The sequence below is a fragment of the Paralichthys olivaceus genome, chromosome 4, assembly GCF_024713975.1.
Source record: "Paralichthys olivaceus isolate ysfri-2021 chromosome 4, ASM2471397v2, whole genome shotgun sequence".
NCBI classification, from domain to species: Eukaryota; Metazoa; Chordata; class Actinopteri; order Pleuronectiformes; family Paralichthyidae; genus Paralichthys; species Paralichthys olivaceus.
Window position 1 is genome coordinate 19,055,393 of NC_091096.1, and position 18,034 is coordinate 19,073,426.

At 40.9% G+C, this 18,034-nt stretch overlaps 3 protein-coding genes across 4 annotated transcripts in view; all 3 read right to left on the minus strand.

Moving 5' to 3' along the window:
* The window catches only part of dtx1 (deltex 1, E3 ubiquitin ligase), a 42,161-nt gene extending 41,285 nt beyond the window's left edge, over positions 1 to 876 (minus strand). For both annotated transcript variants that reach the window (XM_020093996.2, XM_020093994.2), the window contains exon 1: positions 413 to 876. The gene's annotated coding sequence lies outside the window, so the exon portion shown is untranslated. The remainder of the gene's footprint in view (positions 1 to 412) is intronic.
* A 2,286-nt stretch (positions 877 to 3,162) lies between these two features.
* On the minus strand, positions 3,163 to 9,163 carry slc20a1a (solute carrier family 20 member 1a). Its single transcript, XM_069524084.1, has 11 exons — positions 8,889 to 9,163; positions 7,376 to 7,970; positions 7,154 to 7,294; positions 6,966 to 7,051; positions 6,356 to 6,452; positions 5,139 to 5,258; positions 4,730 to 4,939; positions 4,151 to 4,622; positions 3,885 to 4,070; positions 3,713 to 3,797; positions 3,163 to 3,614 (listed from the first exon to the last, which is right to left on the minus strand). The coding sequence occupies exons 2-11, from the start codon at positions 7,725 to 7,727 to the stop codon at positions 3,459 to 3,461; spliced, it is 1,905 nt and encodes a 634-aa protein (XP_069380185.1). The 5' UTR covers positions 7,728 to 7,970; positions 8,889 to 9,163; the 3' UTR covers positions 3,163 to 3,458.
* Positions 9,164 to 13,677: 4,514 nt separating this feature from the next.
* Positions 13,678 to 17,600, minus strand: vgll4l (vestigial like 4 like). The gene is made up of 5 exons (XM_069524085.1): positions 17,430 to 17,600; positions 15,633 to 15,756; positions 15,273 to 15,522; positions 14,609 to 14,690; positions 13,678 to 14,475 (listed from the first exon to the last, which is right to left on the minus strand). Exons 1-5 carry the CDS (start codon positions 17,533 to 17,535, stop codon positions 14,174 to 14,176), a joined length of 864 nt encoding a protein of 287 aa, XP_069380186.1. The 5' UTR covers positions 17,536 to 17,600; the 3' UTR covers positions 13,678 to 14,173.
* Positions 17,601 to 18,034: the final 434 nt, after the last annotated feature.

Here is an 18,034-nt window from a genome sequence, read left to right on the forward strand (position 1 = left end):
GGACAAGAGCAGAAACACACTGGTAAACAAATGCAGTGATTTGTCTCATCAGTCAGGTGCTGTTTCAGCAGAGATTACATAAAGCTAACCAGTCCTCTGTGCTACACTCCCATTAGTGGCCTGTGCCTCCTGGCAATTTCTGTTTACCCAAAGTGTAGCAACAAAAATAAATTGCATAATAGCCTTGTGTGTGAGCAGCAACATAACTGTGATCAGATGTGTGTAGAGTGGACCGAGCAGACAAATGCTAGGATAATCCCAGCAGAGAGAAAACCACACACACTGAGCTGTTCACATGCACTTAAAATGCAGGAGGGAACACTGTCTGTGGTTTTTATTTTTTATTTTGTTGATGTGTGAAATCCTGAGGCTGATAGTGAATGTCTCTGTGTGTGATCGTGGTGACACAGACCTGTAGGTTGCAGCTGTGGTGCCACACATCTGTCAGGTAGAGGCTGCATCTCTCAGGCTCCGGCCGAACATCAGATTGTCAAAGAAAACAACACGAGGTGAAAAGCAGTTGTCTCTTCACATCTGCGCCTCACACGTTTCCTCCATCGACCTGAGATCCTCCCTCACAGCCTCCTCCTGCAGCTCCTCCGCTGTTATTGCAGAGAACCGAGGCGTCCCTGTGTTCCCGGGGATCTGCTCCACGCCACAGCAGCTTGTTGGTGCGCGCTGTCTGACTGAACGCGTGCCATCCCGCCGTACACGCGCATTTCTATCTCTCGCCAAACATCACGCATTCACACGGCGGACACACGCGATTCTCGCTGCACGCAAATCACGCACAGATGTGCAGGCGCACCTGTATGTGTGGTCAGCTGCTGAATATCATCCAAAGTATCAATTACACCAAAACAAAAGTGTACAACTTCCGGTGTCTGGTTTCAAAATAAAACCCCGTGTTGACACGTGATAACACTGGATAGTGTTTATGTTACACAAACACACACACACACACACACACACACACACACACACACGTAGGCGTGCTGTGTATAAATATATACATGTGATATATGAATGTGTGTGTAAACATACATACACAAACACATCATCAAATGTCTGCATGCAATCTACATGTATATGCAAGTATTTAAACATATATATTTATATATAATGTATTTGTGTATATATTTATTATGTTACACAACAACACACACACACACACACACACACACACACACATACACACACACACACACACACACACATATATATATACTGCATATTGCTGTCCTGGGTCAAAAGCCTGAAGAACAGTCTCTCCCTGGGAATCAGGTCAGCCAGCTCTCTGGGTGTTTCAGGTCTCAGCTGAAAACAGTGTTTCTGTTCTTGTTCTTTTGATTAACTGCTGTTATGTTACAGTGATGTTGTTTGCAATGTTATGAATGTCTTACTTCTTTAATCTCTTATCATTGTAAATCACTTTGTAACCTAAGTTTTGAAAGCTGCTATATGAATAAAAATGTCCACAGCTTCAGAGAGACATCTGACATCCTTGTGATACTGTAGCTGTACAAGTAGCAGCATGAACCTCTCAGATGACGCAAGCAGAGACATAACTTTGAGCACATGATTATTGTCAGTATCCAGCTCATGTACCTCTGCCATGCCTCTTTTGAGCAACTCATTAAAAAATAACTGTTAAAGCATTAACTTAGAAATATATGGCTTTCTCAGTAGCAGACAATCCAGATTGGATAGACTAGTAGTGTAGGTTTTTTCATGTATGTATGTATAACTGGACCTTTGGATGTTTGTAGTTTGCCCATTTGATTTTGTTCCCGTGTAGTGGTGGTCTGTGTCATATATATAGAGTAGGGATGCACTTCAATGACTCTGACCATTTACAGAGGTTTTTAATGGAAGCAAGGACAAATGTCTGAGTGAACATGTCATAGATGATTTCTTTGATGAGGGATGTGGTTGCTTATGCTAACCTGGTTGGTGGAAACATCAAGGTTTGCCTTTGTTTACCTCAGGTTAATATCTATATCAACGCTCCATAAGAAAAAAGCAAAATAATACACCTGCAATGAAAATATTTTGGAAATCCTGAGGATAAAGAAACTCCCATGTGAGAATAAATCTGCCTCATTGTCCTTCCACTTGAATTTCTCAAGATTATATATATCTCCCAATAACTACACCTGAAAATCACAGAGTTTCTCTCAGTTGAAAGTAAGAGCGTCACGCCTCCATCCCGAGTGGGTCTTTAATTACACTAACAGCTCCTGTTAGGATTAGTCTTTTATGTAATTTCAACTGTCAAATTATTGTTGTCAACTGGCAGGATATTGTTTATTGCCAGATCTGGATCTTCATTATTCTTTTATTTCCTTTTCATTCATCCTTCATCATGTTATCTTCATCTTTTTCTCATCTTTTTTAGTATTTTATTATTTTTATCTTCATCATTTTGTCTTTCTTTGTTTACCTGTCTTTGGTGTCATGGAAAAAAGGATTGATGAAAGAAATGTATGAACCTGTAAATAATATTGTAGGAAAGTAATCATCAATAGGAGCAAACTTGAAAAGTGGTAAATAACAACAGAGGCAGTGATGGGGCACATTCACTTCCAACTCAGTGACAACAGTTTCCTGCAGAACACCGCCATCATGTGTCTTTTTAGGGTTCTTACAGCTAAGCTCCTCTCAAATGTGAGTTTGTGTTCATCTTTGAGGATGTTACTGTGGGACCCAGCTCTCCAGAGAGAGAGGTTACTGCAGTGCAGGGACATGACCTAATCAAATTGATCAATATGAATTGAACCTACTTAATATTTAACTAATTGGCAATACTGGTTACATTTAAAATCAAACAGTTTACAGTTTAACTGTTACTTTTGGGTTGTCTCATCATTAGCATGTGATAATATTTCATGCATTTATCATAGGTTTGATAAGTAAAATCTTAATCTGATCAGCAAGTAAAGCAGATAAGTGTGGTGGACTAATTCAGGATGAGAAATCTGACGGAATCAAGAGAACTGGAAAGATGTGGGAAGCAATGTCTTCATGGAGGCCATGAAAGACCATAGTAAGGCACATGACTAATAAAATCATATTTTCTTTCAATAGTTCCATGGAGATAAGACATTTTAGATGCATTTATATAATGGTCAATGTTTAAAGAGTAAAGGACACTGAAATCTCTTCAAATCAAACAGCTCCTTGTTTTATTATGGCATATATAGATCATAACTGTCAGTTGAATTATTAGATTTTTAATACATATCGTTTTATACAAATGTACAAAGGGATACACAGTATGAAAGACTTTGAATAGTGTTATTTTATCCTGCAACATTCACAAGATAATCTCAATGGCTTGACCTTCAAATGACCATGAATGATAAAACATACATCTCTGACTGAGACCAGATGGAACCTTTCCAGTTGTACGGTTTCATCCAGCTCGGCTCTGTCAGCTGACGTGACAGTGAGAGAACTCACAGGATAACATATGTGAAGAGAGCCATGATGGCAGCGCTGATCAAGCCCGAGATAGGAACTGTGACAAACCAGGCGATGAAGATGTTCCTGAACAGACGCCAGTCCACGGACTTCCTGGAGCGCAGCCATCCCACGGCCACCACAGATCCCACCTGTGTTTAACACATGTACAATTTATACTCTAATAAATATACTGAACCCTCTTCTGACTGTGACATGTCTCTGTCGGGTTGAAGTCTCAGATGTTTACCTTGCAATGCGTTGTGCTGACAGGAAGACCAATATTGGAGGCCACAACGACTGTGATCGCTGAAGATAGTTCGATGCTGAAACCACTACATTGGAAGAAAAAGATATTCACGTCTTATCTATCATGTGTATCAAATGTTTGGGCTCTTATAGGATATATGCATGTGGCATACCTGGAGGGAGTAATAGGGGTAAGGTCTTTGCCCATGGTCTGGATCACCCTGCGGCCCCACACCCACAGACCAGTGCAGATGCCCACTCCTCCGTACAGAAGCAGCCAGATGGGTGTGGGAGTGTTGGACACCACAGAGCCACTCTCATACAGCAGCCACAGAGCCACCAATGGGCCGATTGCATTGCTAGAGATGAAAATGTCTCAATGTGAATCTTCTGAATGAACATCACTAACATAAAAAAAAAAAAAAAACCTGGCACCTACCTGACATCATTCCCTCCGTGAGCAAAAGAGCCAAAGCACGCAGTGAGGATCTGCAGGAACTGGAATAGCAGTGAGACAGCTGGTTGGTCGACCTCCAGCTCATCCTCCTCCTCAGCGGGGACCACGCCAGTCTCCTGGTTTACACTCCCCTCCTGGACTGTGCTCCCACAAGTCACTGCTGAGCTGTAGCTGCTGTAACTGTCCACCCTCGGTCTTCTCTGAAGCCCACTGTCAAGGTCCTTGTATTTAGGATCTCCTTGGATGCCGTAAATGGCCATTGTGTAAGAGGTGTAGCTGTTGTTCCTCCTGATGGGCCGCTCCTCTGTGTCACTGTCACCAATGCAGTCACCCACTTTGGCCACGTGGAGCTTGTGGAGCAGATCTTTGTACAGGCCAGAGTCCTTGTGGATGGTGTGAGAGCGTCCGCTGTGAGGATCAGTGATCACCATGGGGCCAACGTTGCCATTCAGACCTTGGAAAATCATATGTTTACAATTCATTTAGAATTATTTGTGATTATACTTCCATGACTATAACCACCCAGGTCAACTATTTTATTTCAAGTCATTTATATCTCACCACCACTGAGATCCAGGTCTTTGGTTTCCATGTCATTGTTGTCCAAATCAGCCTCCTCTGAACCTCCAAGTCTGAACGCCACCATTTGACTGTCTGCTGGGGGGGTCTGGGGTTGGGGCTCATGAGGGATTGACGGCTGCGCTGCTTGTGCAGGTTTGCAGGAGTTCTTCTCCATTAGTGGAGTTTCACATGGAGCAGGAGCGGTTTCTCCTGATATACATTATAATAACAGTGTTCAGCTGAGAGCGAGTATGTCACATGGTAAACGAGGCTTATACTGACTGGTTTGTGGAAGTTAAACTCCAAAAAAATGCTATTCGCCACAAAAATGCTAAGCTACACAGAATTCTGGTCTCCAAAATAAGTCATGTTATATTTGTTAATCTCCATAAGGATAAGATTTACTCACTTTTGATTTTCTTCTTCAGGCGTGGACAGACGACAAACCAAACGACCAAAGCTGTGATGCAGGCACAGCCCAGTGAAATGCATAGTGTTCCCCACCATGGCACTTTGTCAAAACCCAGCACTGTGCACACAAGACAGTGACATGAGACAGAACTGTGTCTTAGATAAGGACAAACAGAAACTGAACTGCTTCTTTCATTTATTGATCAGAGTATCCATCTTGTCCTTCCCCAGTGGGAGAGAAAATGTCATGACTAATACATTCATTTTATGCTTTAGCTTAGTTTAGAAGCATAGCAATAACTAATATGTATCATTTTATAATCCCAAATAACAAAATTAAATACGATAACTTTTCTATATCTTTACCATTTCCAAACCACAGTGTCTGGATCCTGTGTCTCAATATGTTCATACAGACAACAGTATTCCAGAGAAAGAGCAACAACTCCACCAATCAGATAACAGACCAGTCCTGCAGCACAAAGATAAAATATTTCCAGTACACTGTGTTCAGTACGTGTCTAATATTTCACTTTTCTTTTATTGCTTCACAGAATGGCTAAAGTGCTGTAACTGCCAGAATTAACTCAGGTTACTACGACAGTATTAAATTGCTGCCTTGCAGACACAGCTATCCTGATTGGTCTTGTGGACAAACAGTAGAATCTGTGTCTTTCTTCAACAGCTATGCCACAAACATTAATAACTGCATCCAATGTGTGTAGTAGGCAGAAAATCCCATTATAGAAATGAAGAAAATATATATTTTTTTCTCTCTTATTAAGAAATAAAATGCTTGGGACTGGAACACTGTGCAGTATCGGTGTGAACAGCGAACTCTGGGCTATGCTGTTAAGGTGCGTTATATCCGTTGACTCACACACACCGGCCTGCAGCCTTCAGTGAAGGGCCCAGGCCAGTTGATTTCTCGATTAAATCCTGCAAATGAAAACAAAAGGGATGGAAATTGTCCATTTAATTCTGTAGTTGTAGGGTGCTCATGTTCTTATTCAGCTTTTATTCCTGCTGTGTTTGCTTTAATCTTGTGTTTAAATTATTGTTACTTTTGTCCTAAGACTTCTTCATCAACTCTCATCTGTGACTCCAGTGATACTTTTATTCAGACCTCATGTTGCTCCAGGGATTTCAGCAGCTGCTGTGTAGTGCAGTAAGCGAGAGTCAAAATAAGATTGGGGGTGTGGAGCTGATACTCACTTGGTGCTCCTGTGAACATGATGGAGAACAGGTTGATGCCCATGGTGATGGCGTAGAAGATGGGGAGAGCTCTGAGGCCGTTGGGTACAGGGTCGGCCTGGAGAAATCCGTTTTGATCCAATCAATAGATCATTTTCAACAATTGCCCAAAGAAATTAAGATTTGCAATAGTTCACATAAAGCAAAGAATATACAAAAGTCCAAAACAATTAATAGAAATCTGAATAGTAGATTGTTTTGTTTTATTTATTTCCGATAAGTAATTTCACAACCGTCCAGATTCATCTTCTGACCCATGAGGGTTTGGAGTTTGAAGTTATTAATCACTGGACTGCCATTACATACAGCAGCAAAATGTGACTTAAGCACGGATCCAGCATTATTAAAATAAAATAAAATAACGTATATAATAAGTGTTTTTCCTTTGATTCATCAAATACCATTTGATAATAGTATTTCTTTACTTTTAAAGTATCATTTTTAGTGAATGACCTCAACTTGTAATGTACTGTTATACTTTGGTTGGCTACTGGATCTGAATACATCTTCTTCTGTAACTTCAAACCACTGTTCACTTATTAACCATGTAAACTGGATAGAAATATCTTACCTTGTTCAGAATGAATCTGCGAATAAAGTAGAAGAGAATTCCCGACATGATGCCTGACAGCACAGGTGACAGGAACCAGGACGACACTTTGGATATAGCAAAAGACATTTATTAGATTTTAGCTTCACTCATATTTCAGATTCAACACAAACATTTTTTCAAATGAAAAGGACAACAAGTATATTCACCAATACGCAGTAACTCCATCCATTTGACCCCTTGGTGACCCCTGGCCACCATGGAGAAGCCAATTGTAGCTCCAACAATACAGTGGGTTCCAGAAATGGGGAGCTTCAGGAACGAAGCAGTCAGCTGCCACACAGCAGAGCCTGTGGTAAAAAAGACATGATGGAGGCCTGAGCTCACAATCTGAAAATGCACTGGTCGAATATGTCTTACATAAAGCTTACCAAACATTGCACTTATAGATCCTGCCATCAGGACATGCTCTGAGCCGTTGTACATCTGCACATCAATGATGCCCTTTCGGATGGTCTCGCTGACTTTGGCCCCCAGCAGCACAGAGCCCACCGTCTCAAAGATAGTGGCCAGGATGCAGGCCTGCCGGAGGGTGACCACCCCAGAGCCCACTGCCGTACCAAAGGAGTTGGCAACGTCATTTGCCCCCACGGAGAAAGCCAGGATGAAGGCGATGATGAAGCCCACCACCAACAGCCACAGGTAGCCTGACATGTCCGTCTGCGAGGCCACAGCCACGGTGGCGGTAGCAGCCAGGGTTGCTAGTGTAGTTGTATCCATCATTTATAGTTTAATTTGATTAAACCGATTTAAAATTAATGGGTGACTTTTGAGGTTGTAATTAAATTTTGACCAAAAAAAAGATTAAAGAGCCCCTTAGTTCACGTCTCAAAGAGCTTATGGGAGGAAATTAAAATCTATTGCTAGCTAGGTATACAGGGTCTGTCTGCAGGCTTTGTCATAAAATTAAAAATCATAGAGATAAGGGAGGGATCCATTGCGATAGTGAGCCTCTGAGGATACACACTGTAAAAACAAAATGAGTTACTGGTTAATATTCCTCATACACTGGTCCACAAAAAGGGCAAAGTTCAGTCACACAACAAGCACAAAACTAACAGACAGGACCGAACAGCTGATGATTTATTGAGCAGTGGCAGAGGGAAGTTGAGATGATGAAGTGTTTTATATCAGATTTACGTCATTACTGGTGTGAGCTACATTCAAGTCTGGCATAGAATTGCTGTAGTTGTGGAGTTATCCGTCTTAACAAGAGGCTGTGGAGTTACTCATGAACTAATGAGCTGTAGTATTCTTCTCTTTGGTCCAATCATTAAATTCGTTCTTACAACAAAAAACAGGAAGAAGATTCTCTATACTTTCCATCACTTGTTTACAGGTGTTATAAATGTCAATATGCCCCAAATAAGAAATACAATCTAAGAGTTAAATGTGCAGTTATAATGTTCTCATATTGATTTAAGATGGAGACTTCACTACACTTTTAAGTGCTTAATCTCCTGGAGTATTTTATGAGGATTTTCTAAGATTTTACACCAGCGATAGGTAATACTTAAATAATTAAAATAATAAAATAAAATCTACCACTTGATTCTTAAGTCTTAAAGTCTTCACTTACACTTTCACTTGACATTCATCAGGAGCACATAGAGAGTTACACAATAATAAAAAGCCTCTAAACTTCCCAAACATGATGAAAATCACAAATTAATCCACGTAGTACTTCAAAAAGGCGCTTTAGAGCTGTGAATAAGAGGTCTATTAAGGACAGTCAGCAGTTAAGTCAGTGTGGGCTAATTCAGCATCAGTATAGAAAATAACGGCATGTTAATCTGCTTAACTGATCTTGCATAATTCCGATGGAGGAGTGACAACACAACAAAAGGAACAAAGGAGAAAGAAAGACAGAGAAAATATACTCACATGTGAGACCAGAGGGAGAGTGTGTGTGTCCTCCTGTCAGACTGGGAACCAGAAGCAGCAGCACAGCAGTCAGGTGTGTGTGTGTGTGTGTGTGTGTGTGTGTGTGTGTGTGTGTGTGTGTGTGTGTGTGTCTGTGTGTGTGTGTGTGTGTGTGTGTGTTTGTGTGTGTTTGTGTGTGTGTGTGTGTGTGTGAGAGAGAGAGAGAGAGGATGATACCAGCAGCTGTCAGTCAGAGGAGACTGTGAGAGTCCAGCAGCCTGCAGCGTGTGGAGTCCAGCTTCAGTGCTGGCTGCTTTATATAATGAGCCGGATGAGACCACGCCTCTGCAGACCAGTCATGAGACCACCGCTGCCTTAAGCTAATGTTTAGCCCATGTGTTGACAGAGGGGGAAAATAATTACAGTTGTCTGGGATTATGTTGCTTTACCATATATGAACCCCAAATCCTCAAATGATGTTTCTTTGTCACCATGGAGAAACACAAATGTCTATTATTTAGTCAAAATATAACTTTTCTTTCTAGTTACTGAAGAGACATAAGACATATTTCAGGCCTCCGTGTGTTTATTGTAATCAAGGTTTATTGTTGTTATATAATCAGTGTAATATTGCTGGTTACTATGTATAGCTTGACTATGGATATTTAAAAACAAGAAAAACAATGATCAACATCTATTACTGAGGAGCTCTGTGTTAAACAAAGTCCTGTCAATGATATTTTTATTTGAACATAAATAAGCCCTTTACTCTAGTGTCATCTAGTGGCCAGACGCAATATTTCATGCATCCCAATGCAAAGAGAAGAGTGTAATATCCAATATAACCTGAATGACAATAGTCTTATGTCTTATGTTGGTTGGTCTCATTATTGATTTAAATATATTAATGTTAAATCGTTTCTGCCACAAATAGATGAATAAATAAATAAAATTTCTTCTGAAACAATATGCTCACACTGCACTAAAGCTGAAACTATGGCGGGTCACCGATAGTGTGTAGCTCATTAGGCAAGTGTGGCCGAGCAGAAAGTGAACAGTCTCATAACCTGTTACTGATCAACGTGTTATTCCCCATGTATAGTCACTTTCCAGAGAAACTCCACTGGAGTGTCATGCAGCCTTCAACGTCAGCAGAACTGAGTTGTCTCTGAAATGCTACAGTGCCTCCAGATCTGCTGATAAGTTCCTCTTCATTACTCATTTATTTGGAAACTGCTGGATGATGATGTCGTTGGTTCTGTGACACCTGCACAAGCGCCACCCATGTGGAATATTTTGACCTCTCCAAAAACATGTGACAGGTTCAAATGAAACGTGAAGGGAGGAGGAAGCAGCCAGCATCAAATCAGAGGATCAAAAAATCTGCCTCGTACTGTGTGGATGTGTGCCAGGCCCATGCAGACACATACATGCAACCACAGCAGTGTGATCCAACACAAGTCAGATCATGTCAAGTGAGTCACATACTTCTAAGGCTCGTTAAGGAAGGGCTACACACATATTTACATACAAAAAAATGTATATACACACCTCTACTACTACAACAAATCAGAAACACCTTCAACTTGAATGATGGTAGAGTTTCTTTACTTTACTTAATGAACTGATGTCACATGCTTGAGAGATGAGTTGCTTTTGGCCATCAAAGGTCCACACCAAGGACCCTGTAAGACACGTTTCTGGCCTCTTGAATACAACATCTCAGGAAAAGCTTGAGGGATTCCCTGCAGTTTTGGCAGAAATGTTCATACAAAGATGAACTGATCTGATTATAGAGGTCAAAGGTCATGATGACCTCACATTTTGTGATCGTGGTATATCAGTAACGTCTTGTTGAAATTTCAGTACATTGTATTACTATTACTTCAGTGGATAGAGGTCAGTGTGACCTCACAAAACTGTTTTTTTGGCCATAACTCAAGAATTCATACACTTAATAGACTTAAAAATTCACTAAATAAGACATTTTATAAATATCCTGAAAAGCCTATGTTTTATATATTATATATGACCAGACAGTCATGGGTGTGAACTGCAGCTTGACTGGTTGGCGGAAGCTCATGACTTTGAGCTGTTAGTTCTAGTTGAAGAAATGTTGCAGTGCTACTGTGGAACATTTTTCTTTGAACACAGATGGTGACACTGATATCTTTTACATAAGGGATCATTTCTGTTTGAATTTTACTCTGTATGTTTTCCACATGTCATCTTTAGTATGAATGTTTATCTTTTTCTGGCAGAATACATTTATTAAAGAAATTTGATACTATTTCTTCAATACAACACGATATGAAACAATGCAATATGATGCAATAGAAATTGTTTCCTTTTTTTGATTTAGATTTTTACATTGAATGTTCATGAATTATAACAGTTATAATTCAATACGTTTTTGGGGCATCTTGGTAAGAAGTTGTATTTTGCTTGCTGTGCTGAATAAAACCAAGTTGATCATCTTGATCGACTAAAATGCCCAAATCCTTCTCATCATTAGTCAGGAGTCTTCCCCAGCATTACAATAAGGAGCCTTTTATTCGAACTAGTCAAAGTGAACTTGATTGTAATTTAGACCATACAACCAGAAGTGCACAGCAGAACAAAACTGCCTTCCTCCCAGCTCCATAGGCAAATATGAAAGGCAAGTAATTTAACACAACAAAAACTAGAGAGAATGGAGAAGACCTGAAGACAAACTACTGTACTACTACTGGAACAGCAATGTAAACTTGACACTGGTGAAATACTCATATTTCTGTAAAATGTTAGAAATAGAAAAGCTTTTGATAGACAGGTATACAAGGAACGGACATGTGGTTCCAGGAGGACGCAACTGAAAATAATAGTCTATTTGTGGTGATTATATTTTTCCAGCTGACGTAAAGTACACATTCTTGTTCACTCTGCCCCATATACCTGTGAGCCAATTCTTGAGAAACCTGAAAACCTGCCTGATAGACAGTCGGTAGCGTAGCAGTCCAGGTAACTTGAGCCTTACAGGAGAACTTGTGACCAAACCAATAGAAGCTGGGCCTTGCTGACCTGTGGCCCATGGGCTTGTGAACACACACAGACTTGCGTTAGATTTCGGAGCTCGTCACAACCAGTCAACACAGTCATTCCATTCATGAGATTAGAACTGTACTTTTGATTATTTACAAAATGCCACTTCATGTGTTGATAGTGATTTTGCTTTAGACAGAAGAGACAAAGTGCATCACTTTCCCAGAGGGCTCGGCCAATCCTGTGCTTTGTGATGCAAAACTTAATTACTAGTGCTACAGTAAAGCTGAGTTAAATGTTGTTTTGTGTTGTATTTGAGGTATTCAGGAATTGTAATTAACTGTTGTCTCAAACGACAGTGAGCACTTGTTTTTCAGCAGCATGAGAAGTTTTCCTCTTCACATTCTCATGGTCATGTTGTGTACCGCATATTCCAACTGGTATTTACAACTTCGCTGTTCTGAACAACTATGCACATGTTTTATTATCCTAAACAGTACACATTATATGTCAAATACAATGTGTATAGATAAACACCTTCTACTTTTATCTGGTGCAAAATAATAACAAATATAGACTCCTCATATAATTATATCATAAAATATTTTGTTGAGCTACAACATACAACTTTGAACATAAAAATATAAGTGGAATTCAAAGCTTGTGAATGAACCTGTCGTCTCCTTCTGGTATTTTCACTCCCTTTTTCTCTCTCTGTTTTTCTCTTTCTGTCTCCCTTGAGTTTTGTGGTTTCTCAGTCAAAATACACACACACACACACACACACACACACACACATATATATATAAATATATTGATATTTACCAAGTTTACCTGCAGACCTGTGCTTTTAGTTGTTGTGCTTTATTTGAGAGCCTTAATCAGTAACGGCCTCTAGGTGGCACTACTGTCCCTATTCAGGTTACACATTAAATACACTCCATGTGGAAATACCTGTTTAATCAGGAAAACATTCATAATCATTAGTTTGATCCCTATTTGCTTTTATAAATATGGATTTGCTGCAACATGCATTTGATATGAACTTCATGTTTCTTTACAGTGGAATTTGGGAGGTGTACTGAACTCAAACCATTCACAGCAATAGTTTATCATTTTTAATGCTTTACCTCGATTATTTTTAATGTAAAAACATATTTATTCGCCTAATTCTCAGCCTCGATGTCTTCACGATTGTCTTCCAAATATGTCGAGCTTGTCAGAACAGTCAGGCCATGAACCACTCCGTAGTTTCAAAGTTTTGAAATCCCCCAAATATTCTGCACATAATATTTTTGAGTTAGACAAGACAGAACTTGTAAATAAGTAACTGAAAAGCATGGCTGGTTCTCATGCTCGCTAGTACGGTGGCCCAACCCTTCCTTCCCCACCCCCCTCCCTCTCCTATCCCTTGCCAAACTGGATCTGTAGGATCTTACAGAGTCATATTCTCAGGAGACAGGAATGTCAGAGCACAAGGGCTGGTGCCTGCTGGAACATGCAGCCTCATTCCCTCACACATATACGGGAAAAAGTCCCAAACGTGTTACTCATGCATCCATTTAATTTTCCCTTAACAACTCTGTGTAAAATGCAAAGTCTGCGCCGGACGTGTTGTAGACACACATTGACTCACTGCTCGAATTTTGTCTGGTGCACCACAAGCCTAGTTTTTAACAAAGTGTTTGTATGTATGTAAGTTTTCGCTCATTATACAATGTTTCTTTTCGACAGTTTTGTCAGACGACACTGTACAAATATGCTTTTATGAATTTCAAACACATAAAAGGATTTTTGAGATTTTTATTTTTTAAGGTCTTTTAAAAAGTCTTTGCTTTATGTACAGCTTACAATCATAATATTATACAGCAGATTAAATCATTAGTCATTCAGACTATAAGGAGCCCACGTGTATCAGAACATAAATATAATACAATGAAACTGTGGCATTTAAAGAACGACACAAAATCAAAGAAATGTAAAGGATTATTTGGCTGATTTCTCAATCACCCCACATCACCATCTACGGTATCTCAGGTACTGAGACGCTATTGACAAGCAGAGGATCAAAATGTAACAAAAAAAAGGTTTCATGCTACATTTGTCTGTGTCAGTGTGTCATAAGCTTCTGGACACACACAGGCCCAAGCTTGCACTAGAGCCCCTGCATCTGTTAGCCTGCCCTTTCTACACTAGCACGGGCTTTTCCATTGCTCAACAAGCAGAGCTGCACGCAGTGAAATGTTAAAAGTCCACTTTCCTCCCAATATCAGAGGTCATTTCCTCTAATTGACAGACCAGCGGCTGGAAGTTGGCGACGAGCTGCTGGCGGACTCTTTGTGGGACTGATTCGGGCTGTGGCTGTGGGCTGGGGAGTGGGTGACACTTGGACTGCTGGGGGGGGTAGAGGAACAGGAGGAAGACTTGGATTTGATTTGCAGCCACTTGTCTCCCAAAGCCTTGGCGAAGTGGTCGTCAACGGACACGCTGATGGAGAGCTGCTGGGAGCGGGCCTTCTGGTAGTTCATGCCGAGGCTCCTCTGGAAATGCTCCTCGACCACGTGATCGTAGTTGCTCTTGGAAACAACTGGAGAAGAGAGAGTGAACGACATAGCGTCAAACACACGCCTCAATGAGTCAATGGAAGTGAGTGGATGTGTGTGATGATGAGGGAGTGACTGTCTGGAGAAGGAGCTCTTTCGAAAGAGTGTGAGACTGACCTGATGTGTGGCTCCTGTGGACCTCAGACCTGCCGGAGGGGTTTCTTAATGAGGACACACAAGTGATCACAGAGGGACGCATCTGATAAAACAAAAGAAAAGAGATGGGGTATTAATCAGATTATTACCTAATCACAGGAAAACAATAACCTTTCTTTGATTTCCTCTTCATCATACAAACTTTGCTTGCTTAACCTGACTGTGCACGTACAAGAAAAACAATGCACCAAGTTCAGTTAGAAAATGAATGTGAAATGATTTTGAAAACCAATTCAACTGGTTGGATTTGGCCATGAGACTCAGATCACTCCCAGTGTGGCATCATAAACAGGTCAAAGGAGAGCAGTCTGTTTGGTCTTGTTGATGACATTCCTCCCTCCATTGCTCACATTTTCTCCCCGAATCCGGCTGGATTGCATAGCTCGGACAAGCTGAGGCCTGCGTGCACTCCACTTGGAAGTTGAATGACTGGAGTTATGGATTGACTGACTACAGATTGGGGAGATGTACCACTCCTGCTGGTAGCCTGCAGCTACACAAAGGGTCATACAGTATACAACCCACTCTTCACAGGCCCTGACCGACCAAACAGCCTTTATCCCTGAGAAATATCAGTTTGATGTTTTAAGGACACAAGCAGACACTGATTTACCGATTAAATTACCTGGATTTGAGTGGTGGCGCTGCTCTGGGACTTCTCCGTTGTATTTTCAGGGTCTTTTCTTGGTTTCTTGATGAGGGCGAGAGGTTCGTCCATGATGGGGGCGTAGTACATGTGGGCGGGCAGCGGGCTGGTGGGGCTGGGCGTGGGACTCCAGGTGGATGTGGGGCTCTGTGGGCTGTTAAACATGGCCGGTGCTGGTGCTGTTCTCTGGGCCACTTTGCCACTGTTTCTGCTGAGCACTCGCTCCCGTCTGGAACAGAAGATCATGAGAAAAGGTCACATCTCATTGACAGAAATTGTGTTTGATCAGTATTATTTTCAGTATTGGAATATTATCCAAAAGAAGCCACATTCACCAACCTTTCCTCCAGTGTGAGACCTCTGTCATGGCTGCGCTTGCGTTTGACTGGATACACTGTTGGGCCTCGGACCCGGTCATTTGTGATGTGTCTGTACCTGTCTTCACTTCTGAGGTGGGGCTGACCTAATAAAAAAAAGAAAAGTGCAGGATTAGAATAAAATGCTTAAAAACACAATCATACCACAGACAGACAAAATCTGTCATTTACGGGCAGTGATGGTTTTACTATATTGATGACGATGTGTGTCACTCAGTGATGAGTAACTGCTTGTTTTGATCCAGGATGTCAACTTGCATGACTGCTATCCATGGGAAAATATTTTTTTGTCACCGTTAATTGTAAACTCCGTTAAGCTGTAGAACTTGATTTACCTGATCAGTGAAGGTTACAAAGCAGCACAGCTGATTCACTGGTAACGGTAAACATTGTTTTTCTGCATAATGTTGGCATACAGCCCTATCACATGGACGAATGGGCACAGTTCACACGTATTGTTATCATGAGATGCATCACATCTGATGGCTTTATGCTCACAGATGACTCTGATTTGGGCGGCTCCTGTCCGAGACACACTGCGGATTTTTCCAATAAAACAAGTTGAAACACATCAAAAAGTAGCTGGTGATGTCGGTGATGGGCTGAATGAGTGATGCCTGTGTTACATCTGGGCCGGAAAGTTTGTCTCACAATCAGTGCACTTAGAAATGTTGGTCTTTCACTTTCTATGCACAACAGTAGACATAAACCAAACCAGTTGGGGCCTTTGCCTCTCATCAACACACACAAGTTCAAAACAGTCATGCATACAGTCAAAACACAGAGCACTGTCTGCAGATTTAATGGCAGCAGCATTGTTTGACTGTATGCTCAGTTCACACTTGGGAATCCACATTGATTCGACGACAGGGGTCCTTCAAATTCAAATTGGCCATTCGATGCTGGAGATCAACCTCCTCACACCGACACCCCGCGCTTTAGTGAGCTGAAACAGTGGGTGATTAACTGTGATTTGCAAAACACAGAAAAAAGTTGTCTACTGTGTCTTTAACTGCTCGCTCTAATACACATTTCCTTATGGGTGAACACAGCAGTACAATAGCTGTGTGCTGCTCCTTCACACAGGGTGCCACTGTGGAGGAGGAGGGGGGTGTTAAAACCACACCTATGCTGATTTTCTAATGCCTCAGGCATAGATATTTCTTCCTTATTAGCAAAGCGAATACGCTGCGTGACCTTCTGCTTTGCTGCGTTTAATCTTATTTCACAAGACATGGAACAGAAACACAGCATAGTCAGAAGACACAACACAATTCATAGAACTGTAATTTAGTCTTGAGCACATTGAAAGCCATGAGTATGACTAGAGACGCCTTAATACTGAGTTAATGTCTTCATATATACTTATCTGGTCTTTTTGACAAAGCTGGACATATTTATCATATTATTATATATTTTAAAGGTTGAACATTGTTATCAAAGTATATCTTCTATTACTGCCACATGATTCTTTATATCTCAAAGTGTATTATCATAGAAAAAAAGAAACGTCACTAAAATGAACACATATAACCAATAGTATAATCAGAATCAGAATTGGCAAAGTGTGTGCACACATTCAAGGAATTATACTCCACTTTTACCTTCCTCTGAGTATACTCATTACAATATCCATAAAAAATATATATATATATATGATTTTCATATATATATCACTAACTGATCTACAGAACAAGCACAAGTATCCACAGTCATTAAGCAACATGAACAATAAAAGAAAAGTAAATTCTGCACTTACCCTCTAAAATGTAGACCTTAAAGCCACTGCTCATCCGGGTGATGTAGTGGAAATTAGCCACGGCCATGATTCCTGGTCTTTGTCTTGAGTCTTGGGACACACACATACACACCTTAGCTGCTGCTGGGACACAATGCACCTCAGTAATGGATTGTATTGGAAAGATAATGAGAGGCTGGCTCTGAGCTCAGCCAGGTAAAGTCTCAGGTGAGTGCAGATTGGTGCAGTGGTTTCCCTGTGACCACTTCCCTGCACTCAGATTGGCTTCCATGGGAGCCAATCAAAACTCCCAGAATTCCCCCGTGTTGTTGTTGTCCTGCAAACTGGAATGTGCTCAGGTACAGGTAGGCCTGTGTGTGTGTGTCAAATGGAAAGTGGGGTCAGAGAATTCACAGTGTGGTTGTGGAAGCTTTTGCTTTCATCAATATATTATTCTGTAGTAGATATGATTTAAAAAAACACACAGGTGTAATTTAAAGTGAATTTTTATTTTTTTGGAGTGTTTTAAAGTGTTCCTTTTGTTTCCCTCCATGCTCCCAGCACCTATCCCCCTCCCCTCCCCTCCTCTCCCTCCTGATCATGCAATCTCACCAAACTGCATTTTT

What these genes read in the sequence shown, in the direction of transcription:
- slc20a1a (XM_069524084.1), bottom strand. Translation starts at nt 7,727, where the DNA reads ATGATGGATACAACTACACTAGCAACCCTGGCTGCTACCGCCACCGTG. An exon ending in CCTGAAGAAGAAAATCAAAA is followed by an intron (nt 4,940 to 5,138) that starts GTGAGTAAATCT and finishes AATGTATATCAG; the next exon opens with GAGAAACCGCTCCTGCTCCA. An exon ending in ACCCCTATTACTCCCTCCAG is followed by an intron (nt 3,798 to 3,884) that starts GTATGCCACATG and finishes CTTCCAATGTAG; the next exon opens with TGGTTTCAGCATCGAACTAT.
- vgll4l (XM_069524085.1), bottom strand. Translation starts at nt 17,535, where the DNA reads ATGTGTGTGTCCCAAGACTCAAGACAAAGACCAGGAATCATGGCCGTG. An exon ending in GGTCTCACACTGGAGGAAAG is followed by an intron (nt 15,523 to 15,632) that starts GTTGGTGAATGT and finishes CTTCTGTTCCAG; the next exon opens with ACGGGAGCGAGTGCTCAGCA. An exon ending in CCACAGGAGCCACACATCAG is followed by an intron (nt 14,476 to 14,608) that starts GTCAGTCTCACA and finishes TCTCTTCTCCAG; the next exon opens with TTGTTTCCAAGAGCAACTAC.